Here is a 22,866-nt window from a genome sequence, read left to right as displayed (position 1 = left end):
ATGGCTGTTTATGCCACAACTCCTCACCTTCTTCTTTAAACTCTTATACGCCATTGGCAAGTCCTGCCGCGCGGGGCTCATTGCATTGTACATAGACAGCCGTTGCGCCGATCTCAACAAACCCCGCTATATAACTCGACATGTATCGCAGCACCGTCCTCCTGCTGCTGCTCGCCGCGCTGGTCGCTCTGGCGAGAGCCCGTCCAGCATCATCGGGATTATTAACCCCCACACTCTCGCAAGTCTACGAGACAACCGATACGATACCGCTGCCCAACGTCGGCAATCTGCAAGTACACGACCCGAACGTGGTCTACTGGAATGACCACTACTACCTTTTCAAGGGTGGTGTGCATGTACTGTATTACAAAGCCGCCAACATGAGCGGGCCCTGGACGCAAGTGGGCACCGTGTTGGATGGCGATAGTATCATCCACCAGGGCAATCGGTCGCGACCATGGGCGCCGACGACAGTCGAGCGCAACGGGACGTTTTACTGCTTCTACACGCTGAGCACGCACGGCTCGCAAAACAGCGCAATTGGCGTTGCGACAAGTACCAAGCTCGACGGATCACCTTGGACGGACCACGGCGTGATGATTCGCACAGGTCAAGGTAATGGCTCGGACGTGTGGCCCTTCACGATAAGCAATGCGATCGATGCCTCTTTTATCCGTGACAATGCCACCGGCAAAGCGTACCTGAATTACGGTAGCTACTGGCACGATATCTGGCAAATACCACTGTCGGATGACTGGTTGTCGATCGAGAGTCCTGAAAAGCCGGATGCGAAGCAATTAACTTTTATCCCGAACGAGACGTTTCGACCGGAGGAGGGCTCGTGGATGAGTTACCACGATGGGTATTACTATGTGTGGTTCAGTCATGGCAAGTGCTGCAGCTTTGATGTGCGGGGGTTCCCTGCGCGCGGCGACGAGTATAATATTCGCGTTGGTCGGTCGCGGGCCGTGCGGGGACCTTTTCTTGATCGTGATGGAAAGTTGCTTCTCGATGGGGGTGGGACGATCGTTTATGCTTCCAACCATGGGCTGGTTTATGCCCCTGGCGGGCTTGGCGTGTTGCCTGGAAACTCTTCTACGCCGGATATACTTTACTATCATTACCTGAACACTTCGATTGGGTTCACGGACGAGGTATGTACATTTGCTCCTTTTGGGAGGGTTCTGATTGCGACGCTGACTGTGTCTTACAGCAAGCACAATTGGGCTACAATTATTTGAAATACGATAATGGGTGGCCCGTGGTCTTGGACGGGATCACCATTAAGAGCGGCGCAGTGACCATCGCCCGCTTGCCTGGTTGGTGGTCTCTAATGATTTTGTCCGGTATGTGGACCCTGATCGTTGTCCCTGTTTCAGTTAACATGGGGGACTTTCCTTGCTGATTCGATACTTTCAACAGGTTTATGGCTATGCATGCTGTCATAGTTTCTTGGCTTGCTCCAGACTACTGTAGATTTGATGATTCCCTATCTGCTTTTTTTTGTCAAGCGATTACACTTATAGACGGCATGGCGGCGTTTGATTCAATTTATTTTTGCTTCATTTCAGCGAGCACTGATGATCATGGCTTTGCGTCGATGATGTTATACCTCTTGCATGGCGACTTTGATTCTTTCTGCTTTAGATATCCACCGATAGCCTTTGAATGTTTCAAATCAAGATTTTCAAGACTAGTTTTCCCCGTTCACCTTGCAATTAGACTACTGATAGTAATATACTGCAACTGCACTACGACACCCGCCATTCCCTACGATTATGGGTCCCACCCTCCATCCACACTATACACCTGCCCGGTAGTATACGATGCGGCATCACTCAGCAAAAACACGACAGTCTGTGCCACCTCCTCGGGCGTCCCAATCCGAGGAATCGCCGTAGGCATCGTGGGAACTCCCCCTTGAATTGAAGTCGCCTTCTCCAAAAGCGGCGTTTGAATCGATCCCCTACACAACGTCACCCCCATCAGCACGACTCAACCTTTCCAGCCAGGATTCCCTCCTCTCGATATTAAAATAAAAAAGGAAATCAACTCACGGTGCAACAGCATTAACCCTTATCCCAGGCCCAACCTCTTTCGCAACAGACCTCGTCAACCCCACGACCCCATGCTTCGTCGTCGAATACGCCGTATGAAACGCAAACCCCCGAATCCCCTGTATGCTACTCGCATTGACAATACTCCCCTTCCCATCCGGCGCACTCTCCATAATCGCCCGCACCTCTGCCCGAAGACAGTACATCATCCCGGACAAATTCACCCGCACCAGCATATCCCACTCTTCATCTTCCAGATCTACGAATTTGCCAACACCGTGTTGAGCACCGATCGTCCCGGCCATATTGGCTGCGCCATCGAGCCGGCCGAAGTGTTTCACTGTCGATGTGATCCAGTCGTTGACGGCGGTTGAGGAACTTATATCGAGGACTGTGGTTAGGATGGTCGAGGGGTTGAGTGTTGTAGGGGAGATGGCAGTGATGGCTGCTGTGAGTGTTGAAGGAGATATGTCTGCGAGAGAGAGGTTTGCGCCGCGGGCGTGGAGCTGTTTTGCGACTGCGAGGCCAATGCCGGCTAGGCCTGTTATTGCGTAGACTTTGTTTTGGAAGGAGTCCATCGTGTAGGGTGAATATAGAGCTGCTACCGTATGGTCTTAGAGTTAGAGAGATTTGGCCGAGGAAGAAAAGAGATGATTATGTGTCTAGTGCTGGTTTGTAAGAAGGTTGCTATCTGTTACCAGTCAAGATTTGCCAATCGGCGGGGTCGGATCGACATCGTATTGAACCATTTCTGAGCCTGTCACACGCTGGGATGTGGTGATGGAGCATTCGGATATTTGCCATTCTGGGAATGTACTTAATTAGGCGCGGGTAAATTGGTTGCGTGGAGGGGTTGCATTGCAGTCGAGTCAATACTACAGTAGTGAAAGTCAGAGACCTGTCATAGGCTGTTTCACTGAAATTTTCAGACGTAACTAACCACCTAGAACTTTGCAAATACGGAGTTGCTTTGCAACCTAGGCCTGGTCTTCGCCTTTGCCGGCAACCTAATCTAGCTTATGGAAGGTAGCAAGCTTGGTACCAAGCCAGAGAGATGATCATCTGTCCACGCGCCTCCCATCGGCTCTATCACAATCAAGGAATCGGTCTAATGTTCTCGGAGGTGGAACCATGAACAGACCGATTTCCAAAGCATCACGTTAGGTACTCGGACTTTTAGACAAAATAATTACACCGAACCCCGTCGGCGGTTGGCTTAGGATTTCTTCCAACTCCCGTGGAATATATATTCCGCCACTCCTGGATTGAAAACTTGTCACCACTTGTATCAATGGAAGTCCTGTTGGTTACTAAGGTTAGCTGTGTCAAATATGAGCCGTATAGACGTAGAGAACCTTAGGATCCAGCAAATATATATATCGAGGTTAAAAAAACTTCTATGACTCGAGAGTGTCCGAAACTACCAGCTCAATCCAAAACCAACCTCGAGATAGGACAGAATGAGCAAAATATTTGTTATTTTCGGAGCTACTGGTAAGCAAGGCGGGGCCCTAATCAATTTCATTCTCCAAGATGAGGCCTTGTCGAAAGAGTTCAATTTAAGAGGGATTACGCGAAAAGCCTCAAAGCCGGAAGCAGTCCAGCTCAAAGAGCGCGGCGTGGAGGTTATCGAAGTATGTTAGGAGACGGGCCTGAAATGAGGTTCTGAATTAACTGACTGGAGCTCTCTGCCAGGCCGATATGAATGATCCTCCGTCACTTAGACCAGCTCTCGAGGGAGCATACGCTGTGTTTGCCATGACTAACTGTATGTTAAGCACCTCCAACAGGTACTAAAAAACGTACTGTCTCATATTAAACAGTTTGGGACAAAGCAAGTGCTGAGGCCGAAGTGGCTCAAGGAAAGGCCATTGCCGATGTATCATTAACAGCTGGCGTGTCTCTGATGATCTGGTCCTCTCTGCCAAATGTTACAAAAATGTCAAATGGAGAGCTCACCACCGTCGAGCATTTCGATAGCAAGGCCGAGGTAGAAGATTACATTCGAAGCCTGAATTTCCCCAGCAGTGCCTTCTTCCTTCCTGGTTGGTTCATGCAGAACTTTTGGGATAATTTCGTTCCAAAGCCAAAGATGGTAGGCAAACATCTGTTTCAAATACCAGTCTAACGTAGCCGCTAACCCCATTCAGATCTCCGAAGATACAGTGTTATTCCCATTTGCCTGGCCCCCGGATATGCGCATGCCATTGATCGACATTGGCGATGCGGGAAAATATCTCGCACCTGCACTGCGAGATCCGGCAAAATACAACGGTGCCCAGCTGGTCTCGGCTACGGCATTCTATTCTGCTCAGGAGATAGTGGATATTTGGTCGGGAGTTAGTGGCAAGAATGTCCGACTGGCTACTGGTGATGAAGTCGAACAATTCATTACCCATCCCCTGCAGAGAGATGTACTACGTCCAGGTCCTCTGTTCCTGAGGTACGGGTATTTCGGCCCCAATGGTGACCGAGACCTAGATTGGACTCTCGCGCAGTTAGATCCTGCGGATAAATTGACAACGTGGGAGGAATTTCTTGTTCGGAATGGGCCATGGGATTTTGAGTAGGCCATTGTTGGATACTTAAGAATCATGCTTTTATCTTTGGTCAAACTTTGTTGAAGATACAGGGTTACCGTGGTTATGAAGGATATCTGCAATTGCGAAATAACCAATTGTTAGATTTGTCACGCGATTTGATGTCATGTCTTATGCTGTTCTCGAGAATGCTTTGCTGAGAAAATGGGTTTATATAGTAGCTGAATAAAGGCTGAGATACTGTTTGAGTGATGAGATCAAAGAGTCGAGAACTATCTATTGATGCACGCCAACATAAATCTTTACAATTTCGCCGCAGCAGAACTGTTTTGCCGCCTCCACATCTCTTTACGTCGTTCGTGCCCTGCATTAAAGTCATCCACCCATTTCTGATCAAATGGCGGCAATGGCCGCCCGGGTATCCCATCGCGTGGCTCTCCTGCGAGTTGTCGAAGTTCTTCAAAATAAGCTTTAAACTCAGGATTAATGACGGTAAATGGCGGTCCATCACCCCTCGCCGCAATTCGACCGGTCTCCCACGCCTCCTGCTCTTCAACAGAAGGAAGGGTGGCCCGGCCTGCGAGAACACGTGCAGCAGCAACAGCCTGCCATTCAAAGACCTTGAAGGTAAGCCCCGCGCCGACCTAGGTACGCATTTTGAATTAGCGTCGCCGTCCTGGATAGTATTCGTGGGATTTCTGTGAACTTACCGCTCCAACGAACGTCAACGTTGGGTCATTTCGATAGAAGACATGCTGATACAGGTTAGGGACGCGGTTGTTTCGAGTTTGGACTTGAGGTAAGAAGGGCAATGTCCAAGTGAAACCAGTTCCAAATATAATGTGATCCACCCCGGTTTCGAAAGTGCCATCTTCGAAATGAACTGTTCGCTCATCAGTCGAGATATGAGAGATTGGTGCACGACGCAAAATCTTTGGGTGCTTGAATGCATCGTCGCCGAAGTACACGTTATACCGACCACGAACTACGGCGTGAATTGGGGCTTGAGCGCTGCCGATGAGGTTGACGGCAGTGTCTGCTGCAGAAACAGAAGCTCCGACTGTGATGACTTTCTGCCATGCTGTTAGAGATGCAAGTATACCAGCTAGGGTAAAAAAGCACGCACCTTGTCTTGATACTTTTGCGGGCCACGGTAGTGTTTCGTATGCTCAATACTACCGGGATATCTTGCAGCAAACTCTTTCAAGCCAGGAATCGCGGGAATATAAGGAACAGCATAGTGACCGGAGGCCACAACAACGGCATCGAATAGCTCAGTCCACCAGTAGTCTGCTGGGCTTCCATTATGAATTTCTGTGCGACGAAGAGTGAGTGTCCACTTCTGGCTTGTGGAATCCTTAATGGCCCGTTCAACAGTGGTGTTGTACTGAACGAGACTTTCATGCCCCTTCCGAGTAAAGAGATCCTCGATGTACTGTCTGATGACAGAGTGGTGGCGGAAAGGAGTATCTTCTCCGTGACGTTCAATAGACCATTTTGAACGAATTGTCGGTATAGGCTCCCGGGAGTAGCACATTGCGCTTACATCAACATTGGTTTCTAGCCCGGGGTAAACGGGTGAATCTGTGAAGCGATCCTGAGCGACAACCGGTGTCCAGCATGGCGTCTGCTCTGGAATCTTCAAGGGAGCGTCTGCAGTGCGTGCAGCTAGCCCATCCAAGTCGAACTTTTGTGGTGGATCATCATCCCTCGAAACCCTGGTGGAAGTTAGTTTGACTGCATTTGCTTGAGCATAGCACTGGATGCACATACCAGCAGCCGCCAGCCTTCTCCTGGCGCTCAAACACGCGGATCACATCAAATGCATTCTCTTGCATCAACGCATCGACGGCAATGGCACCGGCAGGGCCAGCTCCGATGACGGCTACGCTCTTGATCAACTGCATGGCTGTGATAGAGTGTGGAATGGTCTGAATATGCAAGCCGGGCACTGAAATAGAATCGAAACAGCGCTTTTCTTCACCGCGACTTGAATTTCTCGGCCGAGGTCTGGAGTCCGAAGATTGTCCCAATTGTCCAGTTTATCTACAGAGTAAAGTTAGTCCTCGTCACGCCATCGGGACTTGTTTGTCGCAAGAACAATGATAATGAGCCAATTGAATGACACTTGATTATGAACATTGCTTGGAGGTTCTTGAAAAGATGGTCAACTTACCTACCAATTTAAGAAACCTGCACTATGAGCCCGAATCCTTGAATAATGTAAATCCCGACGGCTTTGCTCCAGAAAATTCCTGTCCCCTTTGCCCCCGAGTTGCCGACCGGGAGTGTTCCCGTTAGTCTTATTGGCCACGAATCGCACTGGTGGATCGCTTGTGGATGTGCGTGCCGATTGGGTTTTTGTTCTCCAGCTTTATTTTGGAGAATTGGGGCATTGAATAATCGAGCAAAATTTGGAGGATAGTTGTGAATTCGCAGACATATTAGAACGATTTCATGGTTGAAGTGCTACTAAACTACGGTGATAGGAGGATTCCGCTTCGCGTTTTCGAGATAAGAACTACCGAATAATAATGTGTCCTGATTGAAACAACAGGCATCAACAATGGCTTTATAAGATTCTTACTTTCAACTCTTCCTGGCGACTGAAGGAACTACAACTTGTCACTATTGAGATATATGTTGGAAATATGCCTTCTCCAACTTCTCACCTGGTTGCGGAGACTGAGCCTCATCTCAAAAGGGACCCCGGCTAAACCCTTCCTCGGCTAAGATCGCCCCTTTTTCAAGCAGTATGGGGCGAAAAAAACTCATCCCACGCCTTGAGTGCTTAGTACCATCATAGCGCCAGGTTTACTACACGGTGATAGGCCGGAATTAGTATTTAGCCTACTTTCTGACATGGACCCTTGCCAGAAAGCGTTTGGCGTTTAGTTAAGGGGTCCCTTAATTTTCAAAATGGTCAGGCTCGCCCACTTCGTGGACGAGCTCTTCTCTTTCCTTCCCTTTCTCTCTTTCCCATAATAATAATCACCCGACAAGTTGCCTATACTGGCAACCCCGAGCATGAAGCAATCCAACCAACCCACGGTTCTACCCCGTTGGTGGTACTTGATCTTCTTTGTCGGAGCAATTATCTTGTTCATCGCTGGTGGCGCACTCTTCGGCTCATGGTACTCCCACGCCTCGGGCTGTGCCAATAGCTACTTGGCCAACCTAGACGAGAGCTGGAGCGATTACACCAATTGCGCCTCAAAGAAAAACGCAACTTACTACGCCGCTCTTGCCTGCTTCGTTGTCGCCGTTATCTTTAAACTCATCGCTTGGACCCTTCTCATCATACACTGCGTTCAGCGTCGCCGATACAACCAGTATCAGTTCGCTGCCAACTACCAGACTGTTCCTCCTATGGATCTCAACCAACAGCCATACGGCGCGTACTACGCTCCTCCACCTGGAAATCAATACTCCACCCAGTATTCGCCGCATTATCCTCCTCAAGCTCCTGCTTATGCGCCTACTCCTATGTATCCCGATACGGCGTACAACAACCAAAAGGATGCCAACGCTCCACCATCGAACAACCCTCACGCAACGGCCCATTATGCCTAGAACACATTCAATCGACAAATTATTATGCAGATTGGCCTTTCGATCGTGCGACGGCTGCGCCACAGACAACTCAGCTGCTACTGAATGGCGACGAAGCCTACGAACTACCGAGGGGATAATATTTCTTGTTTTCATACTTCTTGGGAATTGAACGCTTCCACGTACTTCTTTCATAGGGGACTGGGTTGTTATGGACTGTTGTCCGGCCTGCAAACTCCTTTCGGACTTGCGAGGTCTTTTTCTGTACGCAATATACGCACGATTCTAGTTCGATGCAATTTGGCATTGAACGAAAGTATAATCTTAATGACTTTGGTCACAATCGACAAATAATATGGTACCACTGTGGCCCTGTCAAGTTGCTGTCAATCCACCGACCAATGGAAATGAACGTTCTATTAATTCTTAGCTTTCAGTGTATGCATGTTTTCCTTGCAGAACCTGAAGATTCTGAGTAGATCATGCTTAAATACGGACTATAATTGGATACGAGCCGCACCAATACGAGTAGAGACTGAAATAGCTGCCTCTTCAATCAAATTTGGACCAGAACCTCGGATAACTCGTGTAGTTTGGTAACCATTGAGCCGACCGTCGCATATTAATCCTAAATCAGGCGCAAATATAGAACTGAGGAAGATCTTGACCAGTTTGAGGCACTCGTTCCTTGCACCCTCTACTGGCCATGGCCTTCTGTGACCACGCTCTACTACAGCGTCACATCATAGGGACGGCTCAACGTACGCGGCCTTTTTTCGTATTCCTTTTTAGATTCTATCCCCAATTAATACGGCTGGCCCTGGCCTGGGTCTTTTACCAAGTTGATTGGGCAACTGGTCAAGGACCGAAATCTTCAAGAGCCTGCATGCCATACGGGCTTCCGCAGCTTAACACTACTGGACCAATCTGATGTATCTTCTATTCGACACTGGCCCCCATGAAGGATTGATCCGGACCCTTAATTGAAGACTTCGGGTGGCGGGGGGCCAAGAATCTTAGCATTGCGAGGATGCCCTCGATGCTGCGAATATACGAAGGGCGCCAGAAGAAGGACGCGTCTTCTGCATCGTATTACTGACCTAGCTAATATTGACAGCCTGAAGGCTCATAAATCGGCATCTTCTATTTCGTATCGATATTCTTTTCATTCCCGTATTGCAAAAATAGCTACGCCTGTCTGTGGAGCTGCTTATTGGGTGGGGGCTGGCCCCCGGGGGCCTGGACGATCGACTGCGACACTATACGCGTACGACTAAGATCTCCCAGGACGAATCAAAAGTGCAAGTTCCCTCTTTCAAGCACCGTGGGTAGTAATAAGGGCCCCAAGTTGTCAGCCTGCGTGTTGATACTTGCTTTTACGGAAGCTTGACAGGGGCCGTCGTACTACGGGCCGCTCGAATGATCGGCGTTATGTACCTTCACGGCCAAAGGCTTGAGATCATAGGCTCCACTTATACGGATTTTGAACAGATGGCCCCTTCATACAGTAAATATAATAATGTGTAGATGTCTGCACGTATTGTGAAGAGCCACCAAGTGAATCATATTTCTTCATCGAACTCCTCTGAGACCTCGAATACTTTCGATATCCGGGACAAGCTGATCATTTACCGGCAATTGATAAATATCAAAAAAGAACATTCCCCAACTTGTCTTTACTTGAAAAAATCTATCCAATATGAGATTGACCAGTCTGGCTGCCCTGGGACTTGTGGGTTGCGCACTTGCCCTGCCAGGCCGACACAATGGTCCCAACCGCCAGCGGCAGAGAGACATTCCCACGATGACCATCGATCTCACCGAGCCTGGCAGCGCACCCAGTCTGACACCAAGACCGACCCCAACCTGGACTCCTCAACCTAGTCGTCGACCAATTCCAACAACTAGCCCCGGGGATGACTCGGGTGATGGTGGCTCCGACGACGTGCCAGATTCCATCAGACAAGCCCAACAGCAGCTCTACGATGACATGGAGAAGGGCGCATCCCAGGAGGAGCTCCAGAAGGATGTCGACAATATTTGGTCGGCGGAAGTGGCAGCATATGAGTCTTGGCTTGCGACGCAGACGTCCATCTCCGTTCCTTCAGGCGACCCGAGTGCGTCAGCTTTCCCTTCAGGCGATCCCGGTATATCAGCCCGGCCAACTCCGTCGAGACATCCCAGACCGTCTGGGGGATGGCACTCCCCTGGTGGACAGGGAGGAGCAAGAATGTCCACTTTTGCAACTGCGTCGTCTTCATCGGCTTTCTCTGTGCCTTCCTCTGAGGCCGGGGACGGCTAAATTTGAACAGAAAGCCAAGCGTTTGGAAGCCACCCATCTGGACATAGAGTTTTGGATAAATTGCCTGTCATTTTTGTTTTCATTTTTTCATTTCATTTTTTTGTGTGCTGTTAGATGTGACTGAGCTGGAGGATCGTGGAGCTAAATTGTCAAGGAGTGAAACTAGATCCGATGTAGATGATGCGACAGTAGGAGCACACCGATGGCTTCATCAAAGGTTGATTTTTATATTGATGGAAATAGCACACAGCCTGGCGGGTCCTCGAACTGATCATTCTTATTGAACCTATTTCTATCGCATACATATAGGCTAAAAGTCCCCCGCAAAGATCCAAATTGATTGAAATCATCTTTTATTCATTAGCTAGACTAGCATCTTGCGAATCACAACAGCTCTATACAGGATGACAACGATGCACAGCAATTCCTTCCCAATTTCACTGTTTCTCAATGAACACCACTTGACTGCCATAATCTGTCTCAAAGACAAATTGCAACCCAACATTCATCAAGACTGATCCGGAATAGGTAACATTGCCATCCACACTATAGATGGCCTTGGGATCCAATCCTTGCAGCTTGACCCAAGGGAGTGCGTGATTGATGTTGGGGTTAATCTGGAAGTAGAACAGTACCGCCTGCGACGCATCTTGCGAGATGAACTGAACGGCGGGCCAATTCGAGTCCTCCGGTAGACTCAGACGGTACATATCCCCGGTCAAAATAATTGGGTTGACCTTCTCGGCCAGTGAAATGAGGCCAGGAAGGGCAGCCTTGTCATCACTCGGGATTTCGGCGGGATCTAGCTCTAGGCCGAAAGACCCTCCCATCATGGCAACGTGGCCGCGGAATGCGACGGGTAGTGATCTGCCTGTCTGTTGGTTGGGGACGGCGGAAAGATGAGCACCCATCGCGCTCGGGGGATAAACGAGTGATGTTCCCATTTGAATGGTGATACGCTCAACGGCATCGGTATCATCTGAGGTCCAGATCTGAGGGAAGTACTGAAGTACACCCGCATCAAAGCGACCGCCGCCAGAAGCGCAGCCCTCCCACAGGACATCTGGGAATTGAGTGGTCAGGTTGTTGAATACTCGATACATACCCAGCATGTACTCGTGGTCAGTGGACGGCGAGGGCGTTTCGTGGATACCCCGATTGTTATCCCACTTCACGTAGGTGATATCGGCGCTGCTAAGAATGCTCGACACAGACTTGATGATAAAGTCTTGCACCTCTGGAAGAGCCACGTTCAAAACGAGCTGATTACGTCTTTCTGTGCGGGGGTAGGATCCGGCATGCAAGGCCCAGTCAGGGTGTTCACGATAGAGGCTGGAATTAGGGTTGACCATCTCAGGCTCAAACCAGAGACCGAATCGGAGCTTAGTGGATGTGTTTGCAGCTTTCAGCGCGGTGATACTGTTCACTGCATGGTCCAGACCGTCTGGGAAGCGATCAGGATTGGGTACCCAGTCACCTAGACCAGCGTTGTCAGACAGTCGAGGATACTTATCACCGAACCACCCATCATCCAGGACGAAGAGTTTGATTCCCAAGTCCGCCGATTCTTGAGCAAGATTATAGATAGTGCTTTCGTTATAGTTGAAACCAAGACCCTCCCAGCTGTTCAACAGGACAGGGCGATCCTTCATGGCGAATTTGCTCTTGATGAGGTGGTTGCGGTAAAGCCCGTGGAACAAACGCGACATCCCACCGACTCCACTCTGGGAATAGACAGACACGCATTCAGGCGTCGTTATTGTTTCACCTGAACCGAGGTTCCATGAGAGCTGGTTGGGATTGAGTCCAAGTAGGGCACGAGTGAAGCCTTGAGAGCCTTTCTCGACGTCCACGGAGAATGAGCCGGTATACACTAACGAGAAGCCCCACGCTTCGCCACGAGATTCTGTGGCAGTTGGATCGACAAGAGCAAGGAATGGGTTGTGGAGGTGTGAAGAATATCCTGTAGAGCTGCCAAACCTAATACCGTGACGGCACATGTCAATTCTCTCTCCACATTCGTAGATGGTGGGTGTATTTTGGACTTACCCCTGTATTCCATACTCGACTTTTCTTCGTTCACGGTGAGCTTCCCGGGCCCAATCACCCCTCAAGCTGATCATGTCCAAGTCCTGATAGGGAAAGTCCACACTCATACTCGCCAAAGCTTCTATGGTAATGTTGTCCTTGCCTTTGTTGGTAACATTCACGCTGCGGACGATGGCGTCGTATTTGGGGAATACGGAATACGACAAATCCGCTGCCACAGTACTATAGTTATCATAAAGGTGAACGACCAAGGTAGTCACATCCTTATCTGTACCAAAAGTGGCAGGCAGTCCTGGTAGTTCCGGCTTGCCTTGAATCACATCGTACGATTGATACTGCAAGTCGGAGACCGTATAGCCCTCAGACTGTCGAATGCGAATGGCAGGAATACGGAAGTCACCCCGGCCCTGGTCAGGAAACTCCCGACGGACTCGGCCTGGCATGCCGACCCAGCCATTGACAGCAGGTACATTCTCAAAGGGAATGTCTCCTGTCACGCTCGCACCGAAGTGGTCTGACCAAAGATCGCCAGTCTCATTATCGACATGAAAACGGTATGAGAAGTTGTCGCCGTTCAGGGCAAAAGTAGTGCCATCCACGACAACCGCTGAAGAATGAATATGAGCAAGCGTGTCAGTAAGAATACCCAGGATGGGCAACTGACCATTCGAAGAGCTTTGAGCTGCCACTGCCGACGTTGAGCCGAGCAGGGCTATCAAGCTAGCGGTCGCAACCGCTTTCTGCATGATTTGACTCATGGTTGACACGGTCAGAGACAGGGGCAGAAGGTGATGTCGTTAAGAAAAAGCAAAGAAAGAAGGACCGGTGAAGAATACCCCATGCTTTTTTATACTTGCCCCCTCGGGGAATGCGTGGGGTCGCGGCAACCCGATGCCGGCAAGATCAGCCAATTATTGGCGGTTTGTCTGCTTGCGTGCAGGTCATAATGTAGTATTTCCCCTGGGTATGGATGCCAATGTATCTGAATGCTGCGGGGTTTGCAGGTGCAACATGAAGTAGCGGAAGTTGCGGAGAACTCGAAGGGACAAAGCAGCGAGTCGTGAGTGTTGTGAGTTGTTCGCGAAGGAGACGAGTTGGTTAGCGGCGGGTTTGGCCCGTTTCTATTGGCCCGAGTTACGCCGATCCCGCCGCGACGTCAATTTGCCAAGAAACTTGGGGAAAGTCCTCCCAAGGAACCCACCCAGTCAAGGCCATTGGTTTCTTGACCCCGCCTCATTTCTGGGAGCCATGTATGTTCCTCAACTACGCCAGGATGAGGAAGGCTAAGGCATGCGCAGCTTGCCGGTAAGTCAGAGTCAAAAAATGCCGCTCTTCGCAACTGCCGGTCTTGTTTAGCGGCGCTGACGATGAGATCAACAGTGAACGCCGCCGGAGATGCGAGATCCGTGCATCAGGGTCTCCTTGCACGTTCTGCATTGCTCGAGGTCTCCGATGTACATTGGCAAGCCTGCTGGCTGGGGATCCTGCCAATGTTGAACATGGCCTGTCTCCTTCTTCCGATGGAACCACGAGGAGATCGTCCACCTTGCAAAAGGAGGGAACACAGAACAGCCAATCCCCTCCTCAATCGCTATGTGCAGAGTTGGTGCAGCTCTATTTTGCCTATGTACATGATCAATTTCACAGCCTCTTCCATCAACCAAGCTTCGAAAAGGACATGGCTCGAGGGAAGGCTCCTCGGATTCTATTATATGGCATGATGGCCCTATCTGCAAGGTGATAATTGCACCCATCCCTCTCATTTTGATAATGCTCATGCCGCTCGTCTATACTAGATTCTCGAAGAACGCGACTTTTCATGATACAGATCCACGGATAAGGGGTAATGCCTACGCTAAGGAGTGTACGCGCCTCCTTGATTGGAACGATATCTCCTTGACAACCATTCAAGCGTGTGTTTTACTTGGTGCGATTGCAATCACAGATGGAAATTCGGCTGTTGAAAATGTCTACTATGCCTTGGCCTGTAGGATGGCGCAGCTGTTAGACCTTCCGAACTGCAAGGTCGAGAGCCGAGTAGAACGGGAGGTCAATATTCGAAGTTTGTTGTCTCTTCAACCCTTGAGCCGTTTTTTCCAGTTACTGACCAAATCTTTTTGAAGCGTGGTGGAGTCTTTGCATGATAGATGTCTGGTCTTCTACTGGCGTGCGACTACCAAGGCTGCTCGCCCCGAGAGAGAACGTCCCATTGCCGATGGACGAAGTTGTCTTTCTCGAGATGAACCGCGACCTTGGGTTTGATGGTACGATTCAAACAAACAGAAAATCATCACTCCTTGCCGAAATGGTCCGCTTGAATTATATTCTGCAACAAATCAACGATTTCAATATCCGTGTGGCCGAGTCCAAGCTTGATGCCATCGATATTCTAAGTGACGTTGAGCACCTTTCTTCGCAGCTTGACAGGTGGCTTGATGAACTACCAGATCATATTCGAGATACTCGCGAGAATCTCGAACGGTTTTCTGCTCTAGGCCTCGGGCGTATGTTCGTGGCGATCTATTTGGGGTACTACCACTTCGGACAGATGCTCTTCTACCGATTCCTTCACGAAGACTCGCAATCGACCAGTATCCCCAGCCGGCATTACGCTACTAAATGTAAGGAGCACGCGGGCAGGCTATGCGATATTGTCTACTCCTCAGAGACAGTGCCTAACTGCGACGCAAAGTACAATATGGTTGGGCATGTGCTTGTCATCGCGTCAACGGTGCAAATCCATAGCCTTCTCTTCGAATCGAACGAGACGAATGTCACTCTGGCGAAGAAGAGGTTGGAGAAGAACTTTTGCATCATCACGCAGCTCTGTGCCCTATGGCCCACTCTGGACGTCTGCATGGATAGGCTCATGGCATTTCACAAAGCGTGCAGAGAGTCAGCAGATACAAGTTTCTGCATGGATCAATGGATGGTTCGGTTCCTGGTGGAATTTGCAACTCCTGTCACGGATAAAACCTCTCCTGTGAGCGATGGAGGTCACTGGTCACTGGCGGAGCTGGGCATCACTTCGGATTAGGGACCGCTCATGGCTTTATGACCTGATAGTTAACTCGGGTAACTGAATGTTCCTTGTTCAGTGATTCCATCTATTTGCAGCCTGGATAGGTACTTGACATCGACGCCAGAGAGTGCTGCTAGCTACGAGTATCCGTCTAGTTCTCGCAACCTGCTTGCGATGATTCCAGTAGGTAGACGGGAACCGAAAATATATATCATGCAAGCCCGTTTCCTGTTCCGGGCCTAGGCTTATGATTGCATGAGCTCAACGCATGGAAAAGAATCCGGAGTTTTAACATGATGAACGAATTGATGGATAGGATAAGCTTGACGTTTAATAAAGCACAATTTATCGAGTTCAGCAGAGATTCAAACCTGCCGATCATAGTCCTGTCCTGATCAATGCTTTTCATGCGGGGCGGAATTTCTGCCTAAGGCCATAACAAGGCTGCGCCACGTTGTTTTCCCCATCGACTGCGCCCCTTTGACTGCGATTCTGACATGATCTCTGGTCCAGCCTGCCCTGAACTCCCCATCAGCTAAAACCTCCTTGGCGTACCTTTTGTGGGGCATTCCTCAAGTGACTGGCGTTTATCCTGGGCAAACACCCTGTTTGACGTCCTAGTGTGAGTCACCTTGGCGGAGACTCGACTAGGTAAGTCAACGACTCGCTAGCTGGTCCAAGATTGCCTGAGAATAGCCCAACTCTATGCCTCAAGGCTCACTAGAAGTGCATTGACTACCTCTATAAAGTTATCCTTCTGAACTTCCATCCTGGCACACCAATACGATACCGACCATAAGCGTGCTTTTTTGACGTTGCAATTTCTATTTAATAATGATCGCCTCTTCAGCCGAGAACCGATTCACTAAAACTCTCAATACTAGCCGTCCAAGTTCCTCAAGGATGTTGCTCCTTGACCTACCTCATGAACTGCTTCTCAACATTTGGGATACCTTGGACACGACTAGTGACATGAACGCTCTTGTGCGAACATGCCATTATTGTTATGACAACCTCAACCCACTCCTTTACCGATACATCATCCATCACTTAGACCAATGTGACGCTTTCGAATGGGCCGCTGAGCATGGCCCGGTAGAGACATTACACAAACTATTAAACACCAGCATTAACGCTTCCAATTGGGACGGGCTGTCTCCACTCGATCCAGCAGCAAGACATGGACGGGCGGATATCCTACATGTGCTTATCGAATACGGCTTTAGCCCCAATACGTATGACAGTTGCGTACGAACGCCTCTGCACCATGCAGCTACTTATGGCTATCCGGAATGTGCTCGGATTCTGTTGGAGGCAGGGGCAGACTTGAACTCCATCGATGACAAAGAGTATACTCCTTCATCTCTGGCGGTTTTCAATGGCCATGCCGATGTTCTTGCTTTGTTGCTTGATAGGGGAGCTTCAATAGACATCAAGTTGATCGAAGACGACACTCCACTACGTTTAGCTGCGCGAATGGGGTTTGAAGAGCTGGTGGCCCTTCTCTTGGAGAGAAATGCCGCGGTCGATGGCGTGAGGAATGGAATGCCTGGATCTCCACTAATATGGGCAGCTCGGGCCGGTCACTTGGAGATAGTCAGACAGTTGCTGGATGCTGGTGCTGACCCCAATTTCTTTCATTTTGGCCAAGCCCCCCTTCACTGGGCTGCGCATATGGGCCATGAGCCTGTCGTGGCTCTTCTACTCGAGAGAGGCGCTACTGCTGACCTGTCCGACATCCATGGAAATACGCCGTTATGTCGAGCATGTTATTCACTCTCCATGAATGAACGAGTCGTGGAGCTGCTTTTGAAAGAGAATGTGAACGTGGACAAGAAAAATGATGACGGTAAAACGCCGCTTTCGATTGCCGCGTGTCGGGGTTTCTCGAAAGCTGTCTGTTATCTTCTGAGACAGGGGGCCGATCCTAATTTAATCGACAATGATGGCTTGAGTCCTCTTTTCATCGCGGCACATTATGGTCACGCTCAAACTGTCCTCGATTTGCTCGACGGCTATGCCCCACCAACAGCATCCACCAATAATTGTGGCACGCCTTATGGAGAGAAAACCCCTGGATGGGAGAAGTACATTGATGCCACTGACCCTTTAAATCGCACCCCGTTATTCCTTGCGACTCTGTATGGGCACGAGGAAGTCGTGCGCGTCCTGTTGAGTAGAGGAAGCTCTGCGATGAATCATGCAACCAGTGCAGGCAGGACCGCACTTTCTGTTGCCCAAGACCAAAGTAATAATCCGACAAACTCCGATAGAGAGCGCATGAACTCAATATTGGCATGCCTTCGTGACCCGTCCCATATCGATGTGGATCTTGATAACCTCGAAGGCTTGTCAAAGGCGGCAGAAGGGGACAACGGTGGGGAGGTGGTTTGTGATAGTTGCTCTCTTGCGATTTCCGTGTATGACACGCATTATCACTGTGCCTTTTGCAACGATGATGACTATGATATTTGCTTGGAATGCGTTGCCGTCGGCGCAACATGCTACGATCCCACGCATGATTTACGCCATTTAAGAATGGTGGACGGCAGCTGGACTGCTGTCACTGAGAACTCTACTGAACAGCAAACCTTTGAAATTCCGATTAGGTAGCTCAAATGTATGCATACGACAATTGACATTACTGAAATATAGTATATACAATACTCGCGCAGTATGTTGCACGACTAGTCCCTCATCCTAGTAATAAACTCTCAGAACCCCTGAGAATGATGATGGCCCCCAAAGGCCAAGAAAAAAAATCCTTCTAAATTTCAGGTCCCTTGGATGTGGCTGAAGCTGATTATCATGTTCTTCTTGGGTGATGATGGGGTTACGGCCGTAAGTTGTCCGTCCCCGGAATCCATTCTGGCCGAAATAGCCAATCGCCTTCCACGCATGATCCAGGTTGCGGACGGAGGAAGATGAACGAAAAGGATATTAATTTTAGGGGTTCAGTGCAATCCTGCTACGGCCGAGGATAATATTAGAATGATCAATAGGAGGGTTTTCGATACACATATAAAGGCTGCGCGGTGCGTCAAGATGTCAGGATTCCACACCATCGCCTTTTGTTGTGTTTTACTAAAAAAATGCACTGGACCATTTTGGCGACAAGCTTCCTTAATGTGGCCTTAGGTGCCTCTGTGCCCCAAAGCCTCGAGATTTTTGTGAAAGATGTGACTGCTCCGAACATTGTCAATGTCTACGTTCATTACGCAACCGCTGTGAACCAGGATCTAGTCTTCACCTACGGAAAGTGCGATTCCGTTAGCTTTGACGACGTTCATCACACCATCGCAGAGGTTTCCGGCAGCGATGCTCATGGCAATGATACTCGATTGGTTTGGGTAGTTCCTGACGATGTTTCCACCGGAGGTTGTATCTTCGCATGGGAGCAGAAGTATGTCATCGGACAGAGTGCACCGTTGTCTCTTGACAGTATTATACATGCGGGCCTGGCAAAACGCGATCTTATTCCGATGACAAATGATTCTGGCATTGACGCCGAAGGTCCTTGGTTCAATGGTGTTACACTTCTCAAGAACAAAGAGGTTGGGGTTGTGGATGTGAAGAAAGCCAAGAGCAAATGTAAGCGCGCCGGGCATCCAAATCGAAATCGTTTCTCATGAATTACCTAGCGGTTGGAATTATCGGTGCCGGAATCTCGGGCTTGATGAGTTACGTGAGTAGATGATGAAATTTCTACCTAAAGTGCGACGCAGCATCAGATTCGCGATATTAATTTTCCACAGCTACTACTCCAAAGCGTCGGATTTACCAACCTCGAAATCTCCGAATCAACCGATCGCGTTGGAGGGTAAGTTACCCGCTACACGCTATGAGTAGTTGAAGCTAATTTTATGCAGCCGAATCCGAACTGAGTATTTTGATCTCCCCGAGTCGAAGTACCAATACCAAGAGATGGGAGCCATGCGCATTCCCCTTACGGCAACCTTCCCATTGGGCAATGATACTCTGACGTTGAACTTCACCAGTCATGAGATTGTCTTCCAACTGGCCGACACATTGAACAAGCTCAACAGTCATCACGAATCCGTGAGCATCGACTGGATTCCCTTCATTCAGAACAGTGATAATGCACTCTCTTTCATTGAGAATAAGCGCAACCCCGATGGTTCTATCCCAACCATTGGCGATGTCGCCAAGAATAGCTCACTCGGCGCTACCACTCTTCACACTCCTGCCCTTGACGAGTTGATGTCTAAGCTCGGCGAGGTTATGTATGACCCTCCTACCATGAAGCTGGTCGCCAGCAACCTTTACGAGGCCCACAAGAAATTCCTTGGTATGAATATATCACCTTCGCCACGTTGGATCCATTGCTTACGATTTTACAGATATCGGACTTAACGACAGAGGAGGCGATGACTGGACTCAGACAGGTTATCTACATAATGTACTAGGTTTTGATCTGAACACTACTGACCTTGCGGGCGAGTTGACCGCGGCTGCTACTCCCTTCTGGGTCAGCCTGTAAGCACGAACCTTCATCTATTATCATTATGGTCCAACTGCTTACGCGGAATTATTCCAGGTATGATAACCTTTTCTTCTCGTCCAAGGAGTGGAGAACCATTGACAAAGGTCAGAATTACACATGTGTCAAGCAATCAGTATGACTAACGTTGTATCCAGGAATGAGCCGCCTTCCAAATGCATTCAAGCCACTTGTCAAAGATGACCTCAAATATCATAGGAAAGTCCAGAAGATTGAGTATTTGGATTGTGACAAGCAGGTTCGAGTTTCTTGGAAAAATAAGTTCACCGACCGTCATTTCCAGACTGCCACCTACGACTACGCTCTTGTTGCTGTGCCCTTCACTGTTACTCGGAAATGGGAACTTCCAGGTATAGTGCTCTGACAATATTCTCAATTGGCTAGCAGCTCACATGAAACAGACTTTTCTACAACACTTTCTCACGCCATTGCCGACCTTGGCTACCAGTCAGCCTGCAAGGTAAGTTGCTGACCCACCATTATTGAAGGGGAGTATGCTGATTCGCTATGTAAGGTTGCCTTGGAATTCAAGTCAAGATTCTGGGAACACTTGGAGCGCCCTATCTACGGCAGTTGCAACACCAAGACTGACGTTCCCGGCATTGGAAGCGTCTGCTATCCTGGATTCAATGTCAACAGTACTGGTCCCGCAGTTATCCTCGGCAGTTATAACCAGGATGACTATGGTTACCGCTGGGTTTCTACACCTGAGGAAGAAAATGCGCAATACGTACTAGATGCCTTCGCCCAGCTTCATGGTGACATTGTCTACGAGCAGTACACTGGAAAGTTCAAGCGTCAGTGTTGGCTGGAGGACGAGTCCAATGCCGGAGGTTCTTGGGCATTCCCAAGTGTCGGCCAGCACAAGTTGTACATCCCTGCCTATTTCAACACCGAGAATAACGTGAGTTTGTACATGTCGGATCAAAAACTACAAAGTACTTACCAACCCGGGCAGATGATCTTCATCGGCGAGCATACCTCCTACACCCACTCGTGGAGTAAGTTGATAGCAAAGCATGTTTTCCGTACTTGTAACTGACCTGAGATAGTCGCTTCCGGCCTGGAATCTGCCGTTCGTGGCACTGTTCAACTTCTACTAGGTACTGTCTTGCCTATCCTTGGAATTCTTCAAGCGTGTTGCTAACTTCAATATTCACGATAGAGCTGGGTCTAGTCGACGAAGCCAAGGAAATCACACGCACCTGGATGGGCAGATGGATAACTGTCTGATAAGGAATGGGAAGTACCATCGGGGTTGCAGAGCCAGATCGACTGTTTTCGCACATTGCGGCATGCAATCTCGAGAATCCTGTGGGACCTGTCACAAACCGGGGTTCCGCTCATGTTATCATGGATTTTTCAATGAAGGTAATATCGGGGGCTATAGAGTTTATCAACTTACAGGAGGCGGAAGAGGGGATAGCATTTATAATTTGAGTCAATCAATGGCAAAGAGGAGGAATATTGAGACCGTCTCAGGGATGAACTATAGCTTTGCAAAAGGAATCTTCCTTGGCAAGTGTCTTTGATACATGTATCAGATAGAATGTGGAGGTTTAGGTCGCGTGTGTAGATACAAAAAAGGTAAACCGAAAGACGCAGAGTTCCGAGGAATGCAACAAATCTTCTAATAGTCCCACCAACTAGATACTCGTTCATTGCCCCAGGATCGTGCCAATAGCGCAATCCAATAGAGGTGTGATTTGGACCTCCACCGCACGTAATCACCTGCGCCATAATCAGCAACGCAACAATTCTGATGACCTTGATAGATGCAAACCAGAACTCAGATTCACCGTAAACATTGACTAGCGCGAAGTTTAGCGCCATGATCACAAAGATCAAGATCATGACCCAGACAGCAGCGTTGACAGGGGGATTCCAGTAATCGATCACGACCACCGCAGCCGTGGCCTCAGTCGGAACGGCGAGCACAAAGGTATAGTAGTAGAACAACCCCAATGCGAACCCCATACTTCGTGAAAAAAAATCTATTTTCGTAGTTTGGGATAGATGATCCGGGTACCAGCAGATAAGAGGAGAATTCGACGATAACGGTGATGATGAGAAAAATACTCATCGCCAAGAGAGTGTACGCTAGTAGGAAAAAGAAAGAGCACCCCCAGTATGAAGTGAGGGTCATGAAGTGACGAAGAGACCCGTCCCAATAGTACCACCAATGGCGATCATTTGAATATGGCGGGAGCATACGCCTCGTTTCGTCTCATTGGCAATCTGCCGACGCCCCTGGACTCTATCAGACCAAGGTCTCTCTCATCTTCTGTAATATTGTCGATCTTGCTAATGTTCCCTACACTCATCATGAGTGGATGGACTTTGCTCGGGAAATTCGGAGTAGGGCTCGGCGGTAAAGAATAGAAGAAGAAACGAGTATGTTTTGTGGGGGTTCAATAGGGAGATGTCAAGGGTCAAATAGTAGAAATCATCCATCTGAAGTAGACTTTTGAGGTCTCAAGAGTGCCGGTACGGCTTTGAAGCAATTGGGTGTGTACTCAAAGACGATGTATGCTTATCATGGTGATTGGATTTGAAGGTTCGTTGGCACCCTTTATCTTTCTAGATAATCAGGCGCTGGAGGCTTATCTGTAGATCTGATCCAATCACTGCGAGCTGCTTTGTTAGATCAAAACCCCCAGTAAATTGCAGATCATGGTCAATATAATTCGAGATATATTCCGACTGCTATGAGGGCATATTCTTGCGATTGGTTCGAAAACGATGTGTCTCATGAAATCATCGAATAGCGTTATATACGGATGGTTTTTTTTAGGTCAGTGCAAACTGTGCCACAACTGGCC

The 22,866-nt window shown here is 49.0% G+C and overlaps 10 protein-coding genes across 10 annotated transcripts; 7 read left to right on the top strand and 3 right to left on the bottom strand.

Moving 5' to 3' along the window:
- Positions 1–140: 140 nt before the first annotated feature.
- N7496_004985 (uncharacterized protein) lies at positions 141–1,405 on the top strand (the record flags this gene model as incomplete). The annotated part of the gene is made up of 2 exons (XM_056697914.1): positions 141–1,154; positions 1,214–1,405. The coding sequence occupies 2 exons, from the start codon at positions 141–143 to the stop codon at positions 1,403–1,405; spliced, it is 1,206 nt and encodes a 401-aa protein (XP_056556439.1).
- Positions 1,406–1,776: 371 nt separating this feature from the next.
- Positions 1,777–2,635, bottom strand: N7496_004984 (SDR family NAD(P)-dependent oxidoreductase; the record flags this gene model as incomplete). Its single annotated transcript, XM_056697913.1, has 2 exons — positions 1,777–1,966; positions 2,058–2,635. 2 exons carry the CDS (start codon positions 2,633–2,635, stop codon positions 1,777–1,779), a joined length of 768 nt encoding a protein of 255 aa, XP_056556438.1.
- Positions 2,636–3,517: 882 nt separating this feature from the next.
- N7496_004983 (NmrA/HSCARG family protein) lies at positions 3,518–4,627 on the top strand (the record flags this gene model as incomplete). The annotated part of the gene is made up of 4 exons (XM_056697912.1): positions 3,518–3,691; positions 3,753–3,825; positions 3,881–4,152; positions 4,208–4,627. The coding sequence occupies 4 exons, from the start codon at positions 3,518–3,520 to the stop codon at positions 4,625–4,627; spliced, it is 939 nt and encodes a 312-aa protein (XP_056556437.1).
- Positions 4,628–4,899: 272 nt separating this feature from the next.
- Positions 4,900–6,504, bottom strand: N7496_004982 (uncharacterized protein; the record flags this gene model as incomplete). The annotated part of the gene is made up of 4 exons (XM_056697911.1): positions 4,900–5,241; positions 5,308–5,670; positions 5,724–6,315; positions 6,371–6,504. 4 exons carry the CDS (start codon positions 6,502–6,504, stop codon positions 4,900–4,902), a joined length of 1,431 nt encoding a protein of 476 aa, XP_056556436.1.
- Positions 6,505–7,624: 1,120 nt separating this feature from the next.
- Positions 7,625–8,170, top strand: N7496_004981 (uncharacterized protein; the record flags this gene model as incomplete). The annotated part of the gene is made up of 1 exon (XM_056697910.1): positions 7,625–8,170. The coding sequence occupies one exon, from the start codon at positions 7,625–7,627 to the stop codon at positions 8,168–8,170; it is 546 nt and encodes a 181-aa protein (XP_056556435.1).
- A 1,678-nt stretch (positions 8,171–9,848) lies between these two features.
- On the top strand, positions 9,849–10,451 carry N7496_004980 (extracellular proline-rich protein; the record flags this gene model as incomplete). The annotated part of the gene is made up of 1 exon (XM_056697909.1): positions 9,849–10,451. The coding sequence occupies one exon, from the start codon at positions 9,849–9,851 to the stop codon at positions 10,449–10,451; it is 603 nt and encodes a 200-aa protein (XP_056556434.1).
- Positions 10,452–10,888: 437 nt separating this feature from the next.
- N7496_004979 (alpha-galactosidase) lies at positions 10,889–13,258 on the bottom strand (the record flags this gene model as incomplete). The annotated part of the gene is made up of 2 exons (XM_056697908.1): positions 10,889–12,431; positions 12,501–13,258. The coding sequence occupies 2 exons, from the start codon at positions 13,256–13,258 to the stop codon at positions 10,889–10,891; spliced, it is 2,301 nt and encodes a 766-aa protein (XP_056556433.1).
- Positions 13,259–14,715: 1,457 nt separating this feature from the next.
- N7496_004978 (fungal specific transcription factor domain-containing protein) lies at positions 14,716–15,537 on the top strand (the record flags this gene model as incomplete). The annotated part of the gene is made up of 1 exon (XM_056697907.1): positions 14,716–15,537. One exon carries the CDS (start codon positions 14,716–14,718, stop codon positions 15,535–15,537), a length of 822 nt encoding a protein of 273 aa, XP_056556432.1.
- An 888-nt stretch (positions 15,538–16,425) lies between these two features.
- Positions 16,426–18,135, top strand: N7496_004977 (uncharacterized protein; the record flags this gene model as incomplete). The annotated part of the gene is made up of 1 exon (XM_056697906.1): positions 16,426–18,135. The coding sequence occupies one exon, from the start codon at positions 16,426–16,428 to the stop codon at positions 18,133–18,135; it is 1,710 nt and encodes a 569-aa protein (XP_056556431.1).
- Positions 18,136–18,614: 479 nt separating this feature from the next.
- Positions 18,615–21,277, top strand: N7496_004976 (flavin monoamine oxidase family protein; the record flags this gene model as incomplete). The annotated part of the gene is made up of 12 exons (XM_056697905.1): positions 18,615–19,113; positions 19,164–19,207; positions 19,278–19,342; positions 19,392–19,831; positions 19,884–20,019; positions 20,081–20,130; positions 20,182–20,394; positions 20,446–20,504; positions 20,559–20,948; positions 21,003–21,045; positions 21,097–21,147; positions 21,210–21,277. The coding sequence occupies 12 exons, from the start codon at positions 18,615–18,617 to the stop codon at positions 21,275–21,277; spliced, it is 2,058 nt and encodes a 685-aa protein (XP_056556430.1).
- Between the last annotated feature and the right edge of the window lie 1,589 nt (positions 21,278–22,866).

Source organism: Penicillium cataractarum, assembly GCF_028827025.1.
Source record: "Penicillium cataractarum strain IBT 29864 chromosome Unknown utg000004l, whole genome shotgun sequence".
NCBI lineage: Eukaryota > Fungi > Ascomycota > Eurotiomycetes > Eurotiales > Aspergillaceae > Penicillium > Penicillium cataractarum.
Note: the sequence above shows the minus strand (reverse complement) of the source record. Positions and strands in the feature narration are given on the sequence as shown.